This window comes from Hemibagrus wyckioides, linkage group LG26 (genome assembly GCF_019097595.1).
Source record: "Hemibagrus wyckioides isolate EC202008001 linkage group LG26, SWU_Hwy_1.0, whole genome shotgun sequence".
Lineage (NCBI taxonomy): Eukaryota > Metazoa > Chordata > Actinopteri > Siluriformes > Bagridae > Hemibagrus > Hemibagrus wyckioides.
This window is the reverse complement of record NC_080735.1, coordinates 3,086,417-3,111,160: the sequence shown is the minus strand read 5'-3', so window position 1 is coordinate 3,111,160 and position 24,744 is coordinate 3,086,417. Positions and strand designations below refer to the sequence as shown.

At 41.4% G+C, this 24,744-nt stretch overlaps 1 protein-coding gene across 3 annotated transcripts in view; it reads left to right on the top strand.

Moving 5' to 3' along the window:
• Nucleotides 1-24,744, top strand: part of pard3ba (par-3 family cell polarity regulator beta a) — a 144,399-nt gene that overhangs the window by 4,637 nt on the left and 115,018 nt on the right. For all 3 annotated transcript variants that reach the window (XM_058380267.1, XM_058380266.1, XM_058380265.1), the window contains exons 2-3: nucleotides 3,638-3,739; nucleotides 21,267-21,435. In XM_058380267.1, coding sequence (XP_058236250.1) covers nucleotides 3,638-3,739; nucleotides 21,267-21,435 — 271 coding nt within the window. The remainder of the gene's footprint in view (nucleotides 1-3,637; nucleotides 3,740-21,266; nucleotides 21,436-24,744) is intronic.

The following is a 24,744-nucleotide window of genomic DNA, read 5'->3' as shown; positions in this document are numbered from 1 at the left end:
TCAACAAGAAGTTGGTTCTAATTTTATTTGAACCTTGCCTTTCTTTAATCAAAGTTTAGTTCCACTGAAAGCTTTAAAAGCAGCTTTGTTTGTAGTTACAATTTGCAATCTTTTTAAGCTTGAATTAGCTTCATGCTACATAGTAAAGGCAAAATCTTGTGCTTTTAAGCCGACATTTGCATTGTTTCTACACCTTAGTCTTCGTATAAGAGGCAGGTTTTCCTCTTCAGTTATATATTTCGGATCCCAGACTGGTGTAAGATCTCTCCGAACCTCACTGAAGGTCGTCAGGTGCTTCATGGAGATACAGAAGCGCATGATTAGCGGAACTGGATTGTATGGAACACAGAGGTTTTTTAATGATGCCGCAACTCCAGCACTGTGATCACTGAATAGAACCAAGTGTTTCCAATTACCGCTTTCGTTTCTTTTCTTTTTTTTTAATTCAAAATCCAACACCTTTTTTTTCTCCTCCTCCTCCCGGCGTCTAATGTCACACTAATTTCGCTGCAGTTTAATGAAGTGTTTGGAGGATTAAAGCATGAAAAAGCAGCGCCTTGAAGAAATTCCTCGCTAATCATCCTCACTTCCATTCTCACGCTCTTCTCCGTTTCCTCCCCTCCAGAGGAAGTGATGACTTAAGTAACGCTACTGAGGTTTTTTACACCGTTTTGACATTTCTGATTTCAAGGTTTGTCCTCAATTCTTCAGGACAAACTCCATTTCATGTGTAATCCATTAGCGCTAATCACTGAAAGGCCATTTTTATCAGGAATTATTTAACCACAGGAAGCTAGCCTCAGCGGGATGTGAGCCTCTGTATTCGGTTTTAATCAGAACGTTTTATTAGCGGTGTCGAGTGAGGTTCTGGAAATGAGTGAAATTATCATTACAACACTTCCAGTCTAATCAACTTTTACACAAAATGTCTGGATGTGCAGCTCCGCAAATCTGAAGTTACTTATTTAAATACAGCCGTGTTTACTCGATAACTACAACTGTGCTAATGCGCTAATAACATAGCTTGCTAAATGCAGCTTTAGTAATATCTTAAGTACATTTTTATTCACTAACATACTAACTTCTAGCTACAACTTGACCAGCATATAAACTGTTAACTTACGAAAACATCTTTAAGTTTAATGTAACTCACTAACATTCTACTATAACTATAATTAATTAAATACATCTTTAATCACCAATAACATGATCACCAGGATTTACTAAATATAACTTCTACTTGCTAAACACAGCAACTCAATCCTAAACTTATTAAATAATTAATTAAAATTAACTAACAAACTAAAACCTGCTACAATTTTTCAAAATTATGTTAACTAATTTGTTATTACTAGTTACTTATTGCCAGACGAAATCAAAATTCAGAGGATGTAAATGTTAGCGACTACAACTTAGGAAATACGATAGAACTACAATTTACTAGATATAACTTTACTAACTAACAAACTTTTATTAAATAAAATCTTACTAGCAGATTTCACTTACTGCTGAAGAACTGTTAATAACATCATCACTCACTAACTACAACTTACTACATCTTACATAACTTTACTAACATACTAACCTTTAACTCATTATCTAGTTACGTTTCATCATTGTCATAATATATAAAATTAACTAGTTTACTACAGCCAACGTTTTCTCTAAATTTACTAAATCAACTTATACTAGCTGAGTTACTATAAATAAAGTTTCACATTAATTCCACCTTTAAATATTTGATCTGAACATTTTTTTGAAACATTTTTTTTACAAATCAGCGACTTATTAAATGATTCTTTACTCAATAAAATACTAATGAGAACTTAAATTTCACTTCAATTCCTAAATTTAATCTTTTAAAAACCGTACTCACTAACCACAGTTCTATCTTTACTCAGTAACCTGCTACAGAAAACTGAAATCTAGCTTTAGTTATACATTTTTATTTATTTATTTTTTTTAGCTAGAACCTAAATGAATATAATGTTAAATCTCATTCTAATGCTAACTACAGCTAATCAAGATGCTAACAAATATGTCGCAGCACGCTTTGTGTATGGATCAGAATCGTCTTCACACGACTGTGAGGTTATCTGTTGTGGTATAATTACAACTTTTCTAGCACAAGATCAGGGGTGTGGCCTGAACCTTTTGAACCAATCAGAATTTGTTTCAGAACATTAGCTTTTATCCTGGAGGGATGGAATGAAGCGGTTCCACGAGTCGGGCTTGTTTTCCGCGTTTCTGGCTTTCGGAGCGTGTCGCTATTCTGCATGGCGTTGTTTTTCGCCAGTCCGCATTCCTTTTGCTCACGTCCTAAGATCGTTAGTCAAGCATTCTCTTGGCCTTGTGTTTGACCGCGGAGGACGACCCAGCGCTAGCGAACGACTATCTGTTTGCATAACTCTTACTGCGCTGCTGTAGTGTGTAGCCTCAGGTGAAGCAACATTTGCATTCGCGCGCCACATTAGCATGAACATCAGTGATGTGATTCCTGATCTACACACAGGTGCTACGTTGTGTATACGGGTGAATCGAGCAGCAGCAATTCGGACCTCAGAGAGAAAACACGCTTGTGAGCCAAAAAAGATGGTGGAATTCGATCAGTGTGAGAGTTTCGACTCTGCTATGATTTAAAATCCCTCCAATAGGAAGATGGAAAACTAGCAGCATAGCCAAAAATATGCTAGTAGAATATGCTAGAAGTTCAGTCGAACATTCTTTCTGCGCTAGTTATCTTCCAGATGACGTTGGTTGATGAAGTAAACTACACAAACCATACCTCTCCAAATAATAAACATTTCTTTCGTTAAAGGATGTTCATCAAAGCAGCAGAAAGCTTTAGCTTGACCACTCAGGCTTCTTAGGCATCATCGAGTGATCAGATGATGTCACAGGAATAACAGGAATGGTGTTCAGGGCAAGGGTAGATATTAGACTGTGTTTTTATTACACAGCTGACTGAAATACAATCTGCTCTTCTTTTTTAAGTATTTCTATTACACAGTAGCCAAGACGTAACTTCCTGGTTGATTTAGGAAATAAAAGCATTCCTCATTCTCCTGGAACATCTGGCCAGCTGCTGGTGGATTTCAAAACCTCTCAGTATTAACGCCTTTTCAGTACGTTCTGGCTCTCGACAGGAAATACACGCCCTTCATCAAAGCAAACCCTTTTTTTTGCCGTTCTATTGTTTACACGTTCTGTAATAGTTTGTATGTAGAGGAACATATAAAACCAGCTCCAGAAGTATTGGCACCGTTGGTGAAAAGAGGTGTTAAAAAAAGCGTCCCGGTCTTGAACAAAAATGATGTACGCACTGAATAATACATTTAAACAGAATATTTTTTTTTATTCCTATATAACTATAATGTAGTCCCTGCCTTTTGTTTCAAAAATCCCTCCTTACCCAGGGTGGCAAAAGTTATGGGCATGATGAGTACCTAGAGTTAAGTCTATGACACACTGGGTATAGACGCATTAAAGAATAAAATAATGCTAGTACATAATCTCCTACAGTAATAAACACACAGTCCTTCTCCCATAATGCACTGCGAGCTCTCCTTCACCTCCTGCCAGCTGCTGGAACAGGAACTTAAGACGCTTTGCTAACTCCAGCTATTGTTCCCGACAGGATGGGGAGGTCCTGGTGCGAACACATCATGTGGAGTACGCAGACGGGGGGATTCTCGACCCCGACGACATGCTCACGGACCTGCTCGAGGACAAGGACAAGGTAAGACAGACAGACAGACAGACAGGTGGACGTTATGTAGCTTTACTCATCTCAGATTGTGTGTGTGTGTGTGTGTTTTGGGTGGGAGGAGTAGTGAAGGCCGGCACTTCCTGTGCTTCTCAAAAGCATGAATGAATGAACTAAACTGAACAAAAATAAACTGATAAATCTGTTACGGATCATAATACAGTCATCTCTTAATGCTTTGATCCTATATTAATATACTGTATTATACTCACTCTACTGTACTGGACTATACTACACATGTGCTCAACTCAACACTACTGAATACTGAAATACTGAATAGTATGATAAGCTATTAAATATTGAACTTTTCCTCTATTATAAGATGCTAGAGAATATTATACTATACTACACTATTGAATACTACAGTGTAATGTATTATTATACTATATTATGCTATACTGTACCACACTACTGAATACTGAACTGCTAACTGCTATACTGTATCTATTACTATATACCTAGTGTACCATATATTACCAAAATATACCTCACTATACTATGCTGTTGAACACTATTCATATTATATTTACTATATTTTTAAACACTGAATCATTTCTACACTACTCACTACTGAATTTGGAAATGCTATACTTCACTATACTATACTGTACTATACTGTACTGTACTTTACCATGCTACTGAATACTGGACTTGGAAATTTTATACTATACTAAACCACCAAATACTGAGATAATGATATACTGTGCTGTTCTATATACTGCACTATACTATACTGTACTAAACCACCAAATACTGAATTTCTAATACGCTAATGCTGCACTATATTACACTATTATATTCGTGATCCCTCTACTGAAAACTGAACTTGGAAATATTATATTTTATTATACTAGACTACACTAAAGCACCAAATACTGAGCATCTAATATACTATACTATGCTGTGCTACACTGCATCATACTATGATATACTCTACTTCACTACTGAATACTGAACTTTGAAATGCTGAACTTCTAAAAAGCTACACTATGCTGTGCTATACTGAACTATACTACACTATAATCCATTCTACTCCAATATTGAATACTGAACTTGAAAAAACTGGATTATACTACACTACACTACATTACACTATACCATACTAAAATACTGAATTTCTAATACACTATACTGCACTATGATATACCATACTTCACTACTGAATACTGAACTTGGAAATGTTCCACTATATTATGCTACATCATACTAAACCAGCAAATACTGAATTTCTAATACACTATGCTGCACTAAACTAAACTATAATATACTATACTTCGCTACTGAATACTGAACTTGGAAATACTGTAGTATACTAGATGATACTGTATTTTATTATACCATTCTAAATGACAAAATTCTGAATTTCTAATACACTATACTGCACTATACTAAACTGTAATGTACTATACTCTACTACTGAATACTGAACTTGGAAATATTCCACTATATTATGCTACATCATACTAAACCACCAAATACTGAATTTCTAATACACTATACTGTGCTGTACTATACTATACTATACTATATTATACTATACTATACTAAAGCACCAAATTCTGAGCTTCTAATATACTATTTTATGCTGTGCTACACTGCACCATACTATACTATAATATACTCTTCTGCTCTACTCAATACTGACCTTGGAAATACTATACTATATTGTAGTGTACTATACTAAAGCACCAAATACTGAGCTTCGAATATACTATGCTGTTCTATACTGCACCATACTACTATGATATACTCTACTTCACAACTGAATACTGAACTTTGAAATGCTGAACTACATGCTACTGTAGTACTGAACTGTACTACCCTGTACTATATTATATTGTAGTGTACTATACTAAAGCACCAAATATCGAGCTTTGAATATACTATACTATGCTGTGCTATACTGAACCATACCACACTGTAATATACTCTACTCCACTACTGAATACTGATCTTGGAAATACTTCTCTTCTATACAGTAGTGTACAGTAGTATATAATGTCATGCTATATACTAGTCTATAATATGACTATACTGCACTGAAGTATGGTGTAGTGATATATGTTAAATATGTGATATATTTCTGATAACCAACTAAACCACTACTATTCCTTTGATATATGAACCCTGTACTCCTGCACTGTTTAGCATTATATTGTTCATCGTAGCATCTGTCATTCAACTCCCTGCAAATACACAGTTACTATAGAAACGTAAGAGCTTTCTGTAAGAGCTTCACCACTTTTTCGACCAATCAGAATGGAGAATGTTTGAATTTCAATGTGTCGGAGCGAAGGGGAGAAACACAAATCTCAGTTTTTGCTTGTAATGATTTGCATTTCAAGGTTCAACAAGTACAGATCGCAACGTCCGATAAGCCGGCTTCGGCGCCTTATCTTATTTTTTGCTCATTACCGACAGCAATGCTTATCTCTCACATGCTAGCAGTTCCACACACACACACACACACACACACACACACACAAGACACGAAACGGGCTACAGGATAAACCTGTTTGATGGCAGTCCAGGAAAGTGCGGTGTCTCAGGTGACGGTATGGAGACCTGCTCAGCTGGATCTTCCTGGCTAGTCAGTAATTTGCTAACAAAGTATTTGTTCTAATCCGTATTCAGGGATCAGAATTCCCAGTACAGTGTTTTGAATGAACAGAATTTCTTCTAACCAGCAAGGATTGTTCCGGAAAAAGCTTAAGTTTATTCAGCTTGGAAAGTGACAACTATTAGACGGAAATGTGTATTTGTTATCAATTTGTTGCTTGTTCATGTGATCGCAGGGTTACTGCTACGCTGTCGCTCCTGGATATAAATTATTAACCCCCCCCCCCACTTATATATTCATAGCCTTTAGCCTTCTTTTGCGAAAACACAATCTTATAAGAATGCTAATGGATTCTAATGCAATGCATTATTAAGATTTCTGGCACATTCGCGTTTAGAATAATAGTGATCTTAGTCAGCAGGAGTGTGATGAAGCATCCAGAGACGCACATACACCATTTAAGATGATGAATAACGGCTCTGTTTCGAGCGAGCCGACCAAATGATCCTTCAAGGAAAATTTCATTCCGGCGGCAGCGGGTTGTGACCGTCGATTCTGGCGAGGCGTTAATAACGACACGTGCTTTAAACAAAACAAGGGCGAGCGCACTTGGGGTTCGTGTCTCCTGACTAACTCGCACCTTCGTTCAGTGAGCTCTTGGCACTCCAGAAGCTAATCAAGCATGCTAATGGACACTGCTACAAAGTCTGAGCGGTTTCCCACTCTCGAGGTTGATGAGGGTGAAACGACTGTGGCTCCGCCCCTACTCCCCCTTCCTCCCCCTCCTCTTGCCCCGGAGCTCAGCGGTGATTGACCTGATTGTGCACCCGGCTCATGAATATTCATCGCGGCGGTGATGGATGGTGTTAATGCGTGGCGGTGCTGCGGCGGACCGTAGGGGGTGAAAGGTCACGCTGTGAGAGGCTGACGGAGTGCTGCGCTTAGTTAATTAAACACTTCATACCTCCTCCGCCTCCTTTCCTTCTTTCTCTTCTCACTTTCATCTTTTCCTTAGTTTTTTTTTCCCCTCTGTGTTGGAAATGCAATATTAAACACTGTGTGTGTGTGTGTGTGTGTGTGTATTTTTATATATATATATATATATATATATAGAACTAACTCCATTATGATACTGTGCTTATATTTAATTATAAAATGTGTTTAGCGATTCCTTTAGTGCTAGAGATTCCTAGAGTGCTAAATCTTTATTTATTTATTTTGATTGTAGTTGTATTTAGATGTTTAATTTTTAGCTTAAAGCTGCTTTTATACTTCTGTTCAGCGCCGATTGTTAAGTTAGTAAAAAAATTCACCATAGAACTGGAGGAGATGGTGCCAGCGCTGGACCTAATGTCCCAGGATGCATCACAACGCTAGCTAGCAATCCATGAGGTGGCGCTAATCAGCGACGAAGCTGAAGTTTGAATGGATGTTGAACAGATCAGAACGTTAGAAAGTTGGCCAGACTAAAAGAATAAAGCGCCGCCGCATCGTTCTTATTAAGGAACACACGGTATGGAGTGAGGGGTAAATCTCACTGTGTTTCTAGCTGCTAGGTTGTTAGGTTACAAAAAACTAATGAGAACAAAGAGCTTGCTGGCTAGAAGATGCGTGATTGCTAGCTAGTCTTATTCTGTAATTCATAATAATATTTTGCTTTGTGAGTCAGACACAGGGATGATATGGAAACGTATCAATCCCAGTTTACGCCATCATGTGTCCAGACGGCAAATAAAGGTCACAGTAATCAGTTTGCGTTAAAGATGAGAGGCGTGTGTATCATACAAGGAACCTGACAACAACACACACACATCGTACAGAGCGTCCAGGCTCTCAGAAGCCACGCCCCCTCCAAGATCCGCTCTTAATAAAGGTCAAAGCAATGAATTTGAACTCTGATGGAGTGTGTAACCCGACTAGCATGGAATCATTGCGAAGATTAGCAAAAAGATTAACGGTTAGCGCATGCTACTCTGATGTAATAGCTGACATCATCACTCAGATGGATATCAAAAATTTACCACAAAAGTGCAGAGTTAAGTGAATTAATTTTTTCCTCTGTGTTCTGACGAACCCTGAGGGTTTGTGGTTTGGATGGTTGTGTTAGCGGTTGTTTCCATGTCCATAGCTGATCCTCACTTCCTGTTCCATGGCTTTGTTCCTTTTATTTTGTCTTTCATAATTATTTACAAAGAAAAACACAACCCCAGTTTGACCAGTTCCTCTGAAAGCCTTTAGTGTCTGTAGTTAACCCGAGAACCTTCTGACATCAGCACAGCTTTGAGTCTCCAGCCGTCTGCTTTCACACCAACACTTACTTTTCTGGACCAAACTTTAGTGTGGACAAAGTGAGAAACCTGACTGGAAAAAAATAGAAAAAAATATGATAAAAGGATAATAATAAAAAAATAAATAAAAAAAAAGCTGACGGATCTCTATTATCTCTCTTACTGTCGTTAAAAAAAATCTAATTTCAAAAATATCTGGATGGAGATATAACTGTGATAAAACAAATATAAAAATTGACAAAAAAGGGAAAAAAAATCTGAAAAGCTGACTGGTCTGAAAACATTCTGTTTAGATTTTAGGAAAAAATATTAAAGATTTTGGAAGGAAACATTACTCTCATGAAACCAAAAAGACAAAAAAAGAGGAGAAAAAATGAACCAAAGCTACAACAAAAAACCCAACAAAAATAAAGAAATAAATAAAATCACTAACTAATGTAAAAAAAAAAAAAAGAAAAGAATTGCCTCATGGAAAATATTCTTACTAATGTTTTGGAAAAATTTGAAAAGATTTTGGATCGAAATTAAACCAAAATGAAAAAAAAAAATTTAAATTTTAAGTTTATTAATCTAAAAATGTTTGTTTATAAACCTTAATGGGGAAATATCAAAGGATGGAATAAATCGGGAAATGAAGCTAGTGGGTGCAAGTGTTGAGGATGCAGAAGATGGGGATAGGTAGAGAGAGATGATTCGCTGTGGAGACCCCTGAAGGGAAAAGCCTGAAGAAGAAGAAGAAGAAGAAGAAGAAGAAGAAGGGGGAAACATCAAAATTTTAAAGAATGTTGATGTAAAAGTCAGTATAAAAAAGTGACTGCTGTATAAAAATTCTTGCTATAGCTTTTAAGGAGAAAATAAATTAAATAAAAAAAAAAGTAAAAATTCAGCAGTTATAAAACAACTTTTTAGCTGAGTTTTTCTAATCAGACTTGACATCTGAGGCTAAAATCGTGTCTAATAAAGAACGCAGTGAAATGAAGAACTCTAGTGAAAGTAAAATGGCTGCTGCTCACCTCCACTAATTTGCCAGTGTTTAATTAGGCAGCTTTTACGCTAACACCGGAGCTAATTGGTTAGCGCGGCTGCAGATTGCTCTTTAGATCAGCAGCTGATTCATTTTGTACCTCGGCTGAAAAGGTCTAATGGCTTTTCCGCCCTCTTTTGCGAATCTTGGTCAACTCGGTAATGTTTCATGCGGCAGAAACAATGCATTAGCGACGCTAATTACCGCTAATTTGAGAGCTCATTAAGGGCCAACAGAAATATTGTGCTTGCGCTCGGAAAAAAGCTAACGTGTAGTCGAGCTCATTCCAGACCTTCATTGTTAAAGGCTACTGAGAAATATGCTTAAGCTAGACCAACTCTTGCGTGACTGCATCAGTTTTTAATCCTAGCACACGCCGATATGCGTGTTAGCCTAGCAGCTATACAGGTCAAGAGCCAGCATTTATCTCTGCTCATTTGGACAAGCGGTTTATTTATGACGAGTCCTGAATGGAGGCTGATTGCAGGCTAAAGAAATTTGCAAAGCATTGTGGGGCTGCGGATTATCTAGTGTTCGAGACAAGAGACTATCAGATCTCATTTTAATACCAGAGGAAAATCAGCGCTAACTACAGAGGCTCGGAAACAAAAGTTCTCACAAATCCACATTTAGATGGAAACCTAGCCGACGAGGCTAAAAGTGGCAGCTAACGTACTAGCGTAACCTGCGACGAGATAGCTAGCTGGTTAGGTGCATTTATACAGCCTTAAGCAAACAATCCAGTGTATGATCATTTAGCACTTTTGTTTGCACCCTCAAACAAACATTGGGAGCTAATGTTTAACTTTAAAGTGATTATTAGGTTGTTCTGTGGTCGGTTTTGGTCATACTGTGGCTAATTTGTAGTTTTTGGTTCATTCTTGGGTTAATTCTTTGCTTAGCAATTGCGTAAATTTCTGGTGAATTTGGTATTATTCTGTGGTGAATGTAGAGTGAATGTCCTGCTTAATTCTGTACTTCATCTGTAATTTAGATGACCATGACTTCAGCTTGTCAGGCGTATCTCGTTAGCGCAGTATCTTAAGAAGGACTGAATGTTTGTCAGATTCTTTTGGAATTATCATTAGATTAGATTCTGGAATGGATCCAAACAGAGGCGAGGTCAGATTCAATCGTTTTTCTTCCCTTCAGGCTTCCTTCCTGTTCACAGTAGAGTATTTCTTGGTATTTCTTGTTGCTGTTGAGATTGACTCAGCGGTTCATTCTCTGAAATATTTGGTTCATTTTGTATGTTTAGCTTTTCTGGTTATTTGTTGGTTGATCATTTTCTGAGGTAAATGTTGGGGTCATTCTGTGTCAAATTACTTGTAGGTTTAGTGGCTACTTATTTGGCTCATTTTTTGTGGCTTAATTTTATGTTATTATGTGAATAATGTTTGGTTTATTCTGTGGTAAATATTTGGTAAATGTTTTTGTTTATTTTCTGTAGTATATATTTGTGAATTTTTGGTTCATTCTGTGGTAAATTTTTGTGAATTTTTGCTTCATTCTGTGATTCACTGTCATGAATACTTAAACTCTTACTTTTAATTCTTCATGTATTTCTCATCTAATTATTCTTTTGTGTTTTCAATTAATTTGTCTAGTTTTAATGATAAATTTGCAGGAGGAGCATTAATTCACAGTGCCTATACACACACACACAATGTACGTATGTCTGTAATCAGATAATCAGCATAGTCATTAAATTTCTATCACTTAGGCTAATGTCAGTAAATAAAACACACTGATTAGCATGTGCATGGCCTTTGAAGAGAGATAATATAATGCGTGTCTGAGATTCAGCGCCTTTTGTTCAGATTCACACAATGTACAATATTCTTTGTATTGCTGGTGTCTGGTGCGAACGTTAGGGGTCCAAGCACCAGAGCGTATAGCCTTGCTGATTTATTTCGGTTTGATTTTTAAGACTGATTCCATGAACACCACATTTGGCGAGCTGCTTGTTTCTAATTTGTCTAATTTGAGCTCATTAGCTGAGCACTCAAGACGGACGGATGTCATCTGTTTGTCTAGATCGTTGTGCAATTAGAATAATCGCTTTTTTTTTTCGTTCAATCGCATCGTCTTACTTTCAGAAAGAGGAAACGGTGACCAGAAGTGGAAAAGGGCGTGTTGAAAACAATACTGAAACTCAGCCAGATTTCACAGGTGGAATTTAATGTCTGTAATAATAGCAGGAGATTACTGAAGCCATAAATAACCCAGGTGCCCACTACCCACAAACCCTTTCCATTTTTTTCCTCTTTTTTCCCGTCCTCAGAGTGATGAAATAGAGCGGGAGTGTGTTTGAGAGCACAGGATCTGCTCAGGTTTCTCACTCACCTGCTCTGGAATGAACCATTTCAGCTTGGGTTGTTAAGTGCTTGTTAACCGCTGATTATTTTTATGATTTATTATCATTATTTTCACATCACTTTATCCGTTTATCGTTACGTTTCACTATAGAAGCTAACAAAATCACCAGTTTGTTACGTTTTTGAGAACAAACACAGCGTGAAAGTCTGAATACGAAGCAAAACGTGAATACTGACTCGACACCGGAGACTCCTTCCCTACACGCGAAAACGTCACCTTGTCAACAAAAACACGTTTTTTTTTTTTTTTTTTTTACCATAAAAACAGCAACCACTTGTTTATTGTTAGCTGTAGAACATGAAGCGTGTCACAGTCCCTGTGAAGGAGCTGTTGCTATGGAAACGATAACGCAAGAATGTAGAAACTGTCAACTGACCAATCAGATTCAAGCACCTCATCCATTCATCTCCCTACTAAAACAAACAAACTTTTATTTGAACACCTTCTGTTTTCTGGATATCTGTTCTTTCATGCTGGAGTTCTCTCAGTATCTCACATCGCAGCTACGCGGACGCCTAGAGAGGAGGTTACCTCGTCACTCACCGACTAATCACTAATAAACGCAATCAGAAAGCGGCGCAGCTGCACCTGGGTCCCCGCCGTCTCCACCAATCACCAATCAGCCCCGTCGCCGTTATTGTTATCGTGCCTTTCCACAGGCGGCCGCCGCGCTAATTAATTATCCAAACGCACTGGCTTCTTTGATTAGATGCTAATGAGGCAGAATGGCCCGCTCGGAAACAAACGACAGGCCGAAGCGGCACGTCGCTCCTCATTTCCTCCGAGGACGTCTGGAGAAGCTCTAATGGATGGTAATGGCGTGTCTCTCGTGTTTTAGGAGGGCCGTAATTACACATTATAATGCTAACTCCATGTTAATAATCTTCATCTCCAATTCACAAAGCTTTTCTATCCATCAGACCAAAGCAATTTGTCTGGAACAGCACAATTTCGGAGGAAACCCGCTGCAGCCAGGTGGCTGAATTAATCCAGACGCCCAAGTCAAGTGCAGACGCTCAGGAGTGGAGCCAAGGTTCAGCCCGAGAGGAACGACAGATTTAACAAATCAAAATAAACCACACACAACAAGGAATGGAAAGGAATGGTGCAGAGATGATGATGCTGGAGAGAGAGGTGGAAAGACAGACAGACAGATAGGTGGATGGATAGAAGAGAGGAATAAGAGATAATCTGATAGAGAGAGAGAGAGAGAGAGAGAGAGGGATACAAAGGGAGGAGGAGAGAGATGGAGACAAAAGCAGGCAGAATAGAATAGAGAAAAGAAGTGAGGAAAAAGAAACAAACAAATGGAGAGACACAGAGAGAGATGGAGGAAAAGACTGAAAAGATGATTGAGATGGAGAGAAAAAGAGAGAGAAAGAGAGTTATACAGGGAAGGAGGGAGAGACAGAGTGAGTGAGAACAGGAAAGAAATGACAGATAGAAGAGTGTAAGAGAGACATGGATCTAGAAACAAATAATGAGACAAAAAGACAGAGAAAAATGGACACACACACACACAGGCAGCAATATATATCCCTTTTTTGTGGTGCCTTTTTACTTGTGGTCAGGAGGCGATGATGGAGGGATGAAGGGTGCAGCGTTCATTAGCATCCGTTTGCTTTCTAAATTAATTAGCAGGAATTTTCTACCCATAATGCACTGCGGCATCAACCGTAACCTCTAACATCTGCTACTCAGAGCGTGTTCAGAACTTTATCATACACAAACTCTGTGTGTGTGTGAGAGAGAGAGAGAGAGAGAGAGACTGCCAATCTCCATGGCAACGCCCCAGGATCCTGGACGTAATGAACACAAAACATCTTTTCCCCCTCATTCCCTCTGTCTGACTCTCACATTCTTTCTTTTCTTTTCTATCCTTCTCTCTCTTTATCCCTCTCTTCCCTTTTCCCCTTCCATCTTCATATTGCTCAGCCTTCACTCTATTATTATTCTTATATCTGTTCGTCCATTTCACTCAGTTTCATCCATCCATCCGTCCGTCCCTCCATCACTTACGCCATTGGTCCACTCATCGAAAAATTCTATCCCTCTATCATCCTGTCTTCCCAATGTACCCATCCATCCATTTTACTCAAGTTTATCCATCCATCCATCCATCCATCCATCCATTTATTAATTCATTCATTCATCTATAGTGCTCAGTTTGATAGATCTATCCGTTTAACACAGCACTCTTGTGTCATTGACTCAATCCACCATTTATACATTGATCCATTCATCCATCTATCTATCCATTTATCCATCCATCCATCCATCCATCTGTCCGTTTCTCCCTCCCTATTGATCATTGTGCTTTGTTTGGTACATTTTACATCACACACTCCTATTATTGTTTAACCCAGTCCTCAATCTAATCATCTATTCATCTATTCATCCATCCTTCCATCCATTCATCCGTCCATTCATCCATCCATCCATAACCCATCCTGCTTGGTATCACATCCATTCCATGCATCCATCCTTCTATGGTGCACAGATTTATGCGGCCATCTTTATTACATTACACACTTAAATCAATCACCCGGTCCTCTGTTTATATATCCTTCAGTCATCCATCCATTCATCCATCCATTCATCCATCCATCCAGCCATCATGATTGGTTGAGTAGATCCATCCATTTTAAGTCCACGGAGTGTGTAGTGTGGGCTGAAGTACCCTAGAGGGATTAGGGTACTAGAGTAGGGCACTATTTTTGGACACAGGCGCACACAGGACCACGTCACTCGTCCTAATAATTCTGTTGTTTATTATGCAGTTCTTATAAAGTTCCTGGTTCACTCTGGTCAAAAGTGTGTGTGTGTGTGTGTGTGTGTGTGTGAGAGCGAGGGTTTCATTCTCCTGAGCCTGAGCTTCTGACTTCAAAGCCTTCAGAACGATGTGCTTCATTTCCTGTGCTTTAACTCATCAATGAGACTGTGTGTGTATGTGTGTGTGTGTGTGTGTGTGTGTGTGTGTGGGTATACATGTCTTTCTCTCTCAGCACACAGACAGCAGTACTGTTTGTAGAAGCTAGGTGGCGCAGTCTCTCTGAATCACTCGGAGCTTCTTTAAACAGTGTCTGAGGAGAAAAGGGTTAAAGAAGGAGCTTTATGTTAGGATCCTCCTCGAGGCGTTGTCTTGATATGAAGAGTTTTTCACCAGGGAGAGGTGTGTGAAGAGGAGCCCCCCCCCCCGTGCTCCTGTATATGTGATCCATGTTCAAAAAGTGAATCAAAAGAATCAAATTGCATAAAATAAAATAAAAAAAGCATGTGCAATAAAAACAAGCACCAGTTTTCCACTTGTGTATCTAAAATGTGTCAAATAACCCAGTTTTTTTTTAAAGATTTCTTTGTGGCGCTCTGAATTTGACTCATTTGAAAGATTCATTTGACTCATTTGGAAGATTCAATTGACTCGTTTGGAAGTTTCATTTGACTCATTTGGAAGTTTCATTTGACTCATTTGAAAGATTCGTTTGACTCGTTTGGAAGTTTTGTTTGACTCATTTGAAAGATTCGTTTGACTCGTTTGGAAGTTTTGTTTGACTCATTTGAAAGATTCGTTTGACTCATTTGGAAGATTCATTTGACTCATTTGGAAGATTCATTTGACTCATTGGAATCATTCTGCTGTTTCGATGAAGTATCTTCTGCTTCCTATTCTGACATCTCTGCAGTAAAACACCAGAAAACATCAAGCTCAATAATTTTCTCGAAAATAAAAACAGAATCATTTTGAACCAAAGCTTAATCAGTTGATATTGATGAAGTAGCCATAAGAAGCCAAGTCCAGCCATTTTGTTTGCTAAATCTGTTGTTTTTGTGCTTCAGATATTGGACTCCTGTTGTTGTAGTTTGCTTGTTGGACTTCAGTTGGCTTTTTTATGGTGGATTTTTTTTAATGGTTTTTGGACTTCAGGTGTTTGGTTTTTGGTTGTTGGACTTTGTTTGTTTGGTTGTTGGTCTGTTTTGTTGGACATGAACTTCAGATTGTTCTGTTTTTGTGACTTTGGTCTTTTTTTTGTTTAGTTTTCTGACTCACGACCCTTCTAAATCTCACAAGTGTTCCTTTCATTTGACCTTAACATTTGTCTCTTGCCCTGACCTCATTTGGGCCCCGAAGGCACAGCCGGAGCTCCAGGTACAGCAGTGCATATGTTAATCTCATTACTGTCTGAGGCCACATTACACCCAGGAGAGTTCTAATAGCAGCCACATCCCTCTCCAGCCATGCTGCATGCTATTTTAAGGTCCTGGCAAGGGCCAAGTTCGAATGGTGCACACGCTCAATGTACACATATCTTATGACAGGGCTGTCTTCGAGCTATAGTGACACGGCTAACGACGCCTTCCACACGGGAGAAAGAACGAACCCCGCTGCCTGCTTTCTAATTTAGTGCAGCTCCTTTTTATTTGCCTAGCAATTTATGTCACAAAGCAGTGCTACAGAGAACTGGGTGTAGATGTAAATGCCTAATGAGGTGACAGGGGCAAGGAGGAACTCCCTGACATGCCATGAGGAAGCTAGGACCTGTGTTAGAAAGGTGACTTTGGTCCCACACTTGCTAGAATTACAGAGTGAAAGCCTGTAAAGCTTTTCATAAAGCTCCACTTTCACACTGTCCTTTCTTTACCAAAGGTATGTAACAGGATAGCTTCCAAAATACTAAATAAAGATCGCTTACTTTTCTAGAAGGATCTCTGTTTAGTTAAAGCTAACGCTTGATGGATAATGTTAGCTTCTTTCTTCTTTTTTTTTTTTTTTTTTTTTTTTAACACATGCGTGTCGACTTCCTGTGTGATGCATGACATAGCTGCAGGTCCTGAATGTGCAGTGGAAAGTGAGAGTTCAAGTGAGAGATGATTAGCCTGTGATATATTAACACACACACACACACACACACGCTGGGATAAACACACAAGCAAAGCCATGCTGATGAATGCCTCTCTAGAGGGCAGAAAAGTGTAGAGCGCGTCCATGCTTACGTCCCTCTCGAGAGGAATAACAAGATGATCTATAGCAGAAAGGAGATGCTGCAGCTTCTGAATAAACCACAACTCGTGTCCTAGAGAAAGTGTGAGCGAGTGAGTGGTTGGGTGGGTGAGTGGGTGGGTGGTTGGGTGGGTGGTTAAGTGAGTGAGTGGGTGGGTGGGTGGGTCAGTGGGTGGATGTTTGGGTGGGTGGTTGAGTGAGTGAGTGAGTGGGTGGGTGGTTGGGTGGGTGGTTAAGTGAGTGAGTGAGTGGGTGGGTGGGTGGGTGGATGTTTGGGTGGGTGGTTGAGTGAGTGAGTGGGTGGGTGGTTGGGTGGGTGGTTAAGTGAGTGAGTGGGTGAGTGGGTGGGTGGGTGGGTGGATGTTTGGGTGGGTGGTTGAGTGAGTGAGTGAGTGGGTGGGTGGTTGGGTGGGTGGTTAAGTGAGTGAGTGAGTGAGTGGGTGGGTGGGTGGGTGGATGTTTGGGTGGGTGGTTGAGTGAGTGAGTGGGTGGGTGGTTGGGTGGGTGGTTAAGTGAGTGAGTGAGTGGGTGGGTGGGTGGGTGGGTGAGTGGAAGGATGGGTGATGACCCCAGGTTTATTTGATGGCCAAATAAATTTTTCACCAGTTTGGAGGACAAGCACTTAAACCTTGAACCTACTTTCCACTACAGAGAGATGAGCCTCAGATGAGCCTCCTAAATGCAATCATGTTGATATTCGGTGTGCTGAACTGATGCGCTAATCTGTGCTAAAATTATGATCCATCAGCTAATCAGTTTCCCACGGCTAGCATTCAGTAGCTGTCACAGAACCTGAATTCAACAACTCATTGAGATTTCTAAACAACATGGCCGCCATCCTAGCAGTCTGCAGCTCGGTTCACTCCTGACTGGCTGCAGGGATTTACATGAAAATTATGTCATGTCCAGGATGAGATTCTGCACTGTGGGACGAGACCATCCATAGGAGGCGGGGGTCTGGTGCTCATAATGGCAGCGGTTGAAATCGATATTGAATGCTATACAATGCTGCCAGACGCCATGCCTGCGATCAACGTCCCGCAAAACAAAGGGAGGATGTGTAAGAACGCGTGTGGGTTTCTAATCCGTCAATAAATAAGCCGTATACAGAAAAGAAGTCTAGTCACACAACAAGAAACAACAAAAAACATGGCAAATCGCCGGAGATCTGACACGGCTAGCATTCAGGTTAGTGTCGTAAAACTTGAGGAGTGAGTATTTATGATGCCTGTGGTCTCTGTAGTGTTCTGTGTAACAGAAAAACTCAGCTATTTGTGAAGGGTGCTTGGACCCCGCAGATCGCTCTTCAATGGCTATTTACTGCCCAACTCGATCTGACCTCATTCTTTTATTCTGAGTGTATGATCCAGTCACGTGAGTATTTTTAGGGAGCTAATGAAACGCTCATTAGTGACAGAATAGTCAAATCAGGCTCAGGCTGCTTCCTCACTGTGTGTTTTTTATTTATTTTTATGCGAATGTGGTCTAATGAGCTTTAAACCCCTTGTTAGATTGCCACTGTGGAATCACAGCAGATGTGTTCGGGTCCCTGAAAGAAATCAGATTAGATTTCCCCTCCAAATAAAGCCTCAGAGATCTGAGAGAAACACAGAGCAACATCCGTCCGTCTGTCCATCCATCCATCCATCCATCCTTTCGTCTCACTATGATTACTTCTCTCGCTCTCATTTCTCTCTCTCTCTCTCTCTCTCTCTCTCTCTATACCTATCCCCCCTTTCTCTCTCTCTCTCTCTCTCTCTCTCTTTCTCTCTCTCTATCCCTCCTTTCTCTCTCTCTCCCGCTCTCTCTTTCTCTCTTTATCCCTCTCTCTTTTTATCCCTCCCAAAGAGTGACATCCATCCATCCATCCATCCTTTCAGCTCACTATGATTACTTCTCTCGCTCTCATGCCTGTGTGTCTCTCTTTCTCTCTCTCTCTCTCTCTCTCTCTCTCTCTCTCTCTCTCTCTCTCTCTCTCTTTATCCCTTTCTCTTTTTATCCCGTGCACAGAGCGCCATCCATCCATCCATCCATCCATCCATCCTTTTGGCTCACTATGATTACTTCCCTCACTCTCATTTGTGTGTATCTCCCCCCCCCCATGCCCCCCCCCCCAGCACTCCATCCAATCTGGGCAATTTCTGCTTGTTTGTCTTTAGCTGCAGGGGAAGAAAGTGAACTGGAATCACACGGGCGAGTGTGGAAAGCGCAATCTTTCCAGCGTGATTGATGAGACGTGTTCCTGTCTCATGTCACTGCTTATTGTTTTTTTCCTCTTCTCCTTCTTTTCTCTCTTCCTGAACGAGAGGACCAAAATAGATGCAGATGATTTCATATAGAACCGAAGCTTCCTGTTCTCGAGCTTTCTGTTCTCTCGCCTTCATTTTCAGATCATTAAGTAGTCGCTTCCTTCTGACGGTATTTGGAGGTGATTAGAAGAAGGGAGAGCGGAAAGAGAAATGACAGAGTGCTAATTTATTAGTCAAGGTGGAATGAATTCATTAGACCGCGGACACACACACACACACACATGGATAACCTGTCCATGTCTTCTCGACTCATAGAGACGAGCGTGACATCGTGTTTGACAGCTTCTGATTTCCTTGTCAGATTCAATTTATCCACTGAGGCTTAATGTACACACACACACACACACCACACACACCACACTTGCCCATTTGCGGTCTGCTATCTGAGGTGCAAAAAAACTTTGATACCTCCAAGTTGATTGTATTATTTATTATTGATATTATGGATGAAAATGATAGATAGATAGATAGATAGATAGATAGATAGATAGATAGATAGATAGATAGATAGATAGATGTGTCTGGATTAATAGAATAAATATAATGATGGATGAATCAATAAATCATCAGATATATTTTTAAAGTGTGGATGGATGATACTGGATAGATGGATGGATGGATGATAGTGGATGGATGGGTGTATGGGTGAATGAATGAATTAATGGATGGTTGATAGTGGATGGATGGATGGGTGTATGAATGAATGAATTAATGGATGGTTGATAGCGGATAGATGGATGATAGTGGATGGATGATGGATAGATAGTTGATGGATGATGGGTGGATGGATGATGGATGGATGGATGGATGGATGGTTAATGGATGGATGATGGATGATAGTGGATGGATGATGCATGGATAATGGATGATAGATGGATGAATGATGGATGGATAGTTGATGGATGATGGGTGGATGGATGATGGATGGATGGATAATAGATAGATGATGGATGGATGGATGGATGGATGGATGGATGATGGATGGATGGATGATAGATGGATGGATGATGGATGGATGATGGATGGATGGATGATAGATGGATGGATGGATGATAGATGGACAGACGGATGGATGGATGGATGGATGGATGGATGGATGGATGGATGGATGGATGATGGATGGATGATAGATGGACGGACGGATGGATGGATGGATGATAGATGGATGGATGATAGATGGACGGACGGATGGATGGATGATAGATGGATGGATGGATGGATGGATGAATGGATGGATGATGGATGGATGGATGGATGATGGATGGATAATGGATAGTGGATGGATGGATGGATGATGGATGGATGGAGGATGGATGGATGATGGATGGATGATGGATGGATGATGGATGGATGGATGGATGGATGGATGATAGATGGATGATGGATAGTTGATGGATGGATGATGGATGGATGGATGATAGATGGATGGATGATGGATAGTGGATGGATGGATGATGGATGGATGATAGATGGATGGATGGATGCAAATAATGGTGCAGTTTTATTGGTTTTCCCTCTGTATATGTGTGTGTATGTGTGTGTATGTGTGTGTATGTGTGTGTGTGTGTGTGTGTGTGTTTGTGTGTGTTTGTGTGTGTTTGGGTGTTTGTGTGTGTGTGTGTGTGTGTGTGTGTGTTTGGGTGTTTGGGTGTTTGTGTGTGTGTGTTTGGGTGTTTGGGTGTTTGTGTGTGTGTGTTTGTGTGGGTGTTTGTGTGTTTGGGTGTTTGTGTTTGGGTGTTTGGGTGTTTGTGTGTGTGTGTGTTTGTGTGGGTGTTTGTGTGTTTCGGTGTTTGTGTGTGTGTGTTTGTGTGTGTGTGTTTGTGTGTGTGTGTGCTTGAATAATCAGTAGTAATAGCCACATAGTTCCTCAGTATCAGTTCTTCACTCCTTTCTATCATGGTGTCTTGTTGTGGATTTTAAAGTGTGTTGTTCTCTCTGTAGCTGATAGCGGTGTATGAGGAGAGAGAGCTCCAGTCGAGGACACCGGTCAGTCCGGGGGGCAGTGTGGCGTCCGGTTACTCCAGCCCCTACGCCTCTGAGCCCGAGCTGGGAGTCCTGCGTCCCTCAGTGGGCACAGAGATCGAGGTCACTTCCAGCACACTCAAGTCAAGTACGTCTCATTCTCCAGATTCTGCTCCTGTGTGTGTGTGTGTGTGTGTGTGAGAGAGAGAGAGAGAGAGAGAGAGGTTTCTTTCTTTCTCTCTCTCTCTCTCTCTCTCTCTCTCTCTCTCTCTGAGGTAAAGCTGTGACCCAGGTCACTTTTTGAACCCGAGCAGATGCCGCCTGTCACTCTGTTAGGCTCCACCTCCTGCTGAGAAGGAGGAGTCAGTGTGCAGCTTTCACCACTTTACAGGCCGAATTAATGTCTAATGTTTCACAACAATATCTCTTAGACATGTGTACACACACACACACACACACACACACAGCGAGTTTGGGGTGCTGCCATGAAGACCTTTTCTACCATAGCGAGACTGATTTAATAATATTCTTTTTGTGGCTTCCCTTTCATCTCAGCCACACACACAACACACACAACACACACAGCTGACTTCCATTTGCAGGCCGCTGACGTGAGCTGGACACGCTCCTTTTATCTGTTCTTTCATTTAATTGATAAATGACTGTGTGTGTGTGAGAGCAGCTGATATGGGGGGGGGTGATGTAATGACATGGCCGGGGTCAGAGGTGCACACACACACACACACACACACAATGCTGTACATTTGTTCTCAGTGCTGATGATTATTCTGGAGAGTTTTATTCATCAGTTCACCTACAACTGTGATTTTTATCCATTTATAGATACATGTCATGTTTTTTTTCTAACAGGATCCACCATTTTACTCTCACTGAAGTTACTGAGACAAAAAACATGCAGCTTCTTCATCACACGATAGAGTAACAGTGCGGGAAAAATTACTTACAAACTTATCGCCATTTAAAGAAAACGCTTTTGGTGATTTCTCCTCTCAGAAACATTTCCTCTACAGTTCCTCCTAACATTATTTCATACAATGTTTGTTTATTTATAAATAAATAAATAAATAGATCAGTGTGATAAGTCATCAGTGTGATAGTCGGAATCTGATGTCAGGAGACTATATTTTCAAATGATATGTTATAAAGATGCTAGTTTAGCTAAGAGAGTGTGTGTGTGTTTTGTGTGTGTGGTTTGTGTGTGTGGTTTGTGTGTGTGTGTGTGTTGTGTGTGTGTGTTGTGTGTGTGTGTTGTGTTTGATTAGCGCTTGTAGTTGTTTAACTGACAAACAGCAGCCGTGTCCCTGATGTTCCACCTCAGTCAGTGTCTCTCAGTGCTACGATTAGAGCTGCATCGATCCTACACTCTCACACACACTCTCACACTCTTACACACACTCACACACACTCTCTCACACACACTTCAGAGCTAGACGTCTAAGCAGCAGGCTGGAGAACTTCTTCCTCTGAGTGATTGAGGTATCGATTCCCGATGAAGCAGAATTACTGGTTAGCAGATCCAGACACCTTTTAGTGTCTCAGCCTCTTCTCCTCTTCTCATCTTTTCCTCTCCTCTTCTCTCCTCTTCCTCTCTCCTCATCCTCATCCTCTTCCTCTTCCTCATCCTCATCCTCTTCCTCATCCTCTTCCCCATCCTCTCCTCTCCTCTCCTCTCCTCTTCCTCTCTCCTCATCCTCTTCCTCATCCTCTTCCCCATCCTCTTCCCTCCTCTCCTCTTCTCTCCTCTCCTCTCCTCTCCTCTCCTCTCTCAGTCTCTCCATCATTCAGAAATCTGCTCAGTAGTGTACTTTCACACTCAGACACACACACACACTCAGAACCCTGGGCCTCTGATTAGAATTTGATAAAATAACATCACCTCATACTTTTTATCCATTTCTGGTTACCTTGAAGGTTCTGGAACTTTCTGGACTACATAAAAAAAACAGACAAAAAACAAACGTCAGGTAACAGCTTGTACTGGAGACTCCTTCCATAAATCATAAAGGAAATAAAACACATCCACGTTACACGCGTAGACGTAACAGAACATGTGCATGTGACAGAACGTGTGAACACACGCCACAGTGATGGAAGATCTTTGTTTCCATATCCTGAAGACTTTCATATTCCAAGGAAAAAGTGTTTATTTCATCAGTGGTTAAATATAGTTTGAAAAATTATTATTATTCTATTATTTCATTATTATTATTATCATTATATTCTTATTATTAATAATAATAATAATGATTAATTATTATTTTTAATTAAATTTTTATTATTTAAACATTATTCAATTGTTATAGATTTATATATATATATATATATATATATATGTATGTATGTGTGTGTGTGTGTGTGTGTGTGCACGTGTGTGTTCCTGTCTCTCCTGCTGAACACCTCCTGGTTTGTTCCTGGTGAGATGAGTGGAGAATTTGATTACAGGCTGCTGATGGTGATGATTATAGCTCTGAAGTCTAACCTCTCTGTGTGGAGAACATGATTACGGGCCGCCAGGGCTCTCCTCCTGCTCTCCTCCTGCTCTCCTCCTGCTCTCCTCCTGCCCTCCTCCGGCTCTCCTCCGGCTCTCCTCCTGCTCTCCTCCTGCCCTCCTCCTGCCCTCCTCCTGCTCTCCTCCGGCTCTCCTCCGGCTCTCCTCCGGCTCTCCTCCGCTGCTCTCTCAGCTCTCCTCTCTCTCTCGGCTCTCCTCCGGCTCTCCTCCGGCTCTCCTCCGGCTCTCCTCCTGCCCTCCTCCGGCTCTCCTCCGGCTCTCCTCCGGCTCTCCTCCTGCCCTCCTCCGGCTCTCCTCCTGCCCTCCTCCGGCTCTCCTCCGGCTCTCCTCCTGCTCTCCTCCTGCTCTCCTCCTGCTCTCCTCCGGCCCTCCTCCTGCCCTCCTCCTGCCCTCTTCCGGCTCTCCTCCTGCCCTCCTCCTGCTCTCCTCCGGCTCTCCTCCTGCTCTCCTCCGGCTCTCCTCCTGCTCTCCTCCGGCTCTCCTCCTGCCCTCCTCCGGCTCTCCTCCTGCTCTCCTCCTGCTCTCCTCCTGCTCTCCTCCGGCCCTCCTCCTGCCCTCCTCCTGCCCTCTTCCGGCTCTCCTCCTGCTCTCCTCCTGCTCTCCTCCGGCTCTCCTCCTGCCCTCCTCCGGCTCTCCTCCTGCCCTCCTCCGGCTCTCCTCCTGCTCTCCTCCGGACCTCCTCCTGCTCTCCTCCTTGATTACGGCCCGCCAGGGCCCTCCTCCTGCCCTCCTCCTGCCCTCCTCCAGCCCTCCTCCTGCTCTCCTCCTTGATTACGGCCCGCCAGGGCCCTCCTCCGGCCCTCCTCCTGCCCTCCTCCGGCCCTCCTCCTGCCCTCCTCCTGCCCTCCTCCGGCCCTCCTCCTGCCCTCCTCCGGCCCTCCTCCGGCCCTCCTCCGGCCCTCCTCCTGCCCTCCTCCGGCCCTCCTC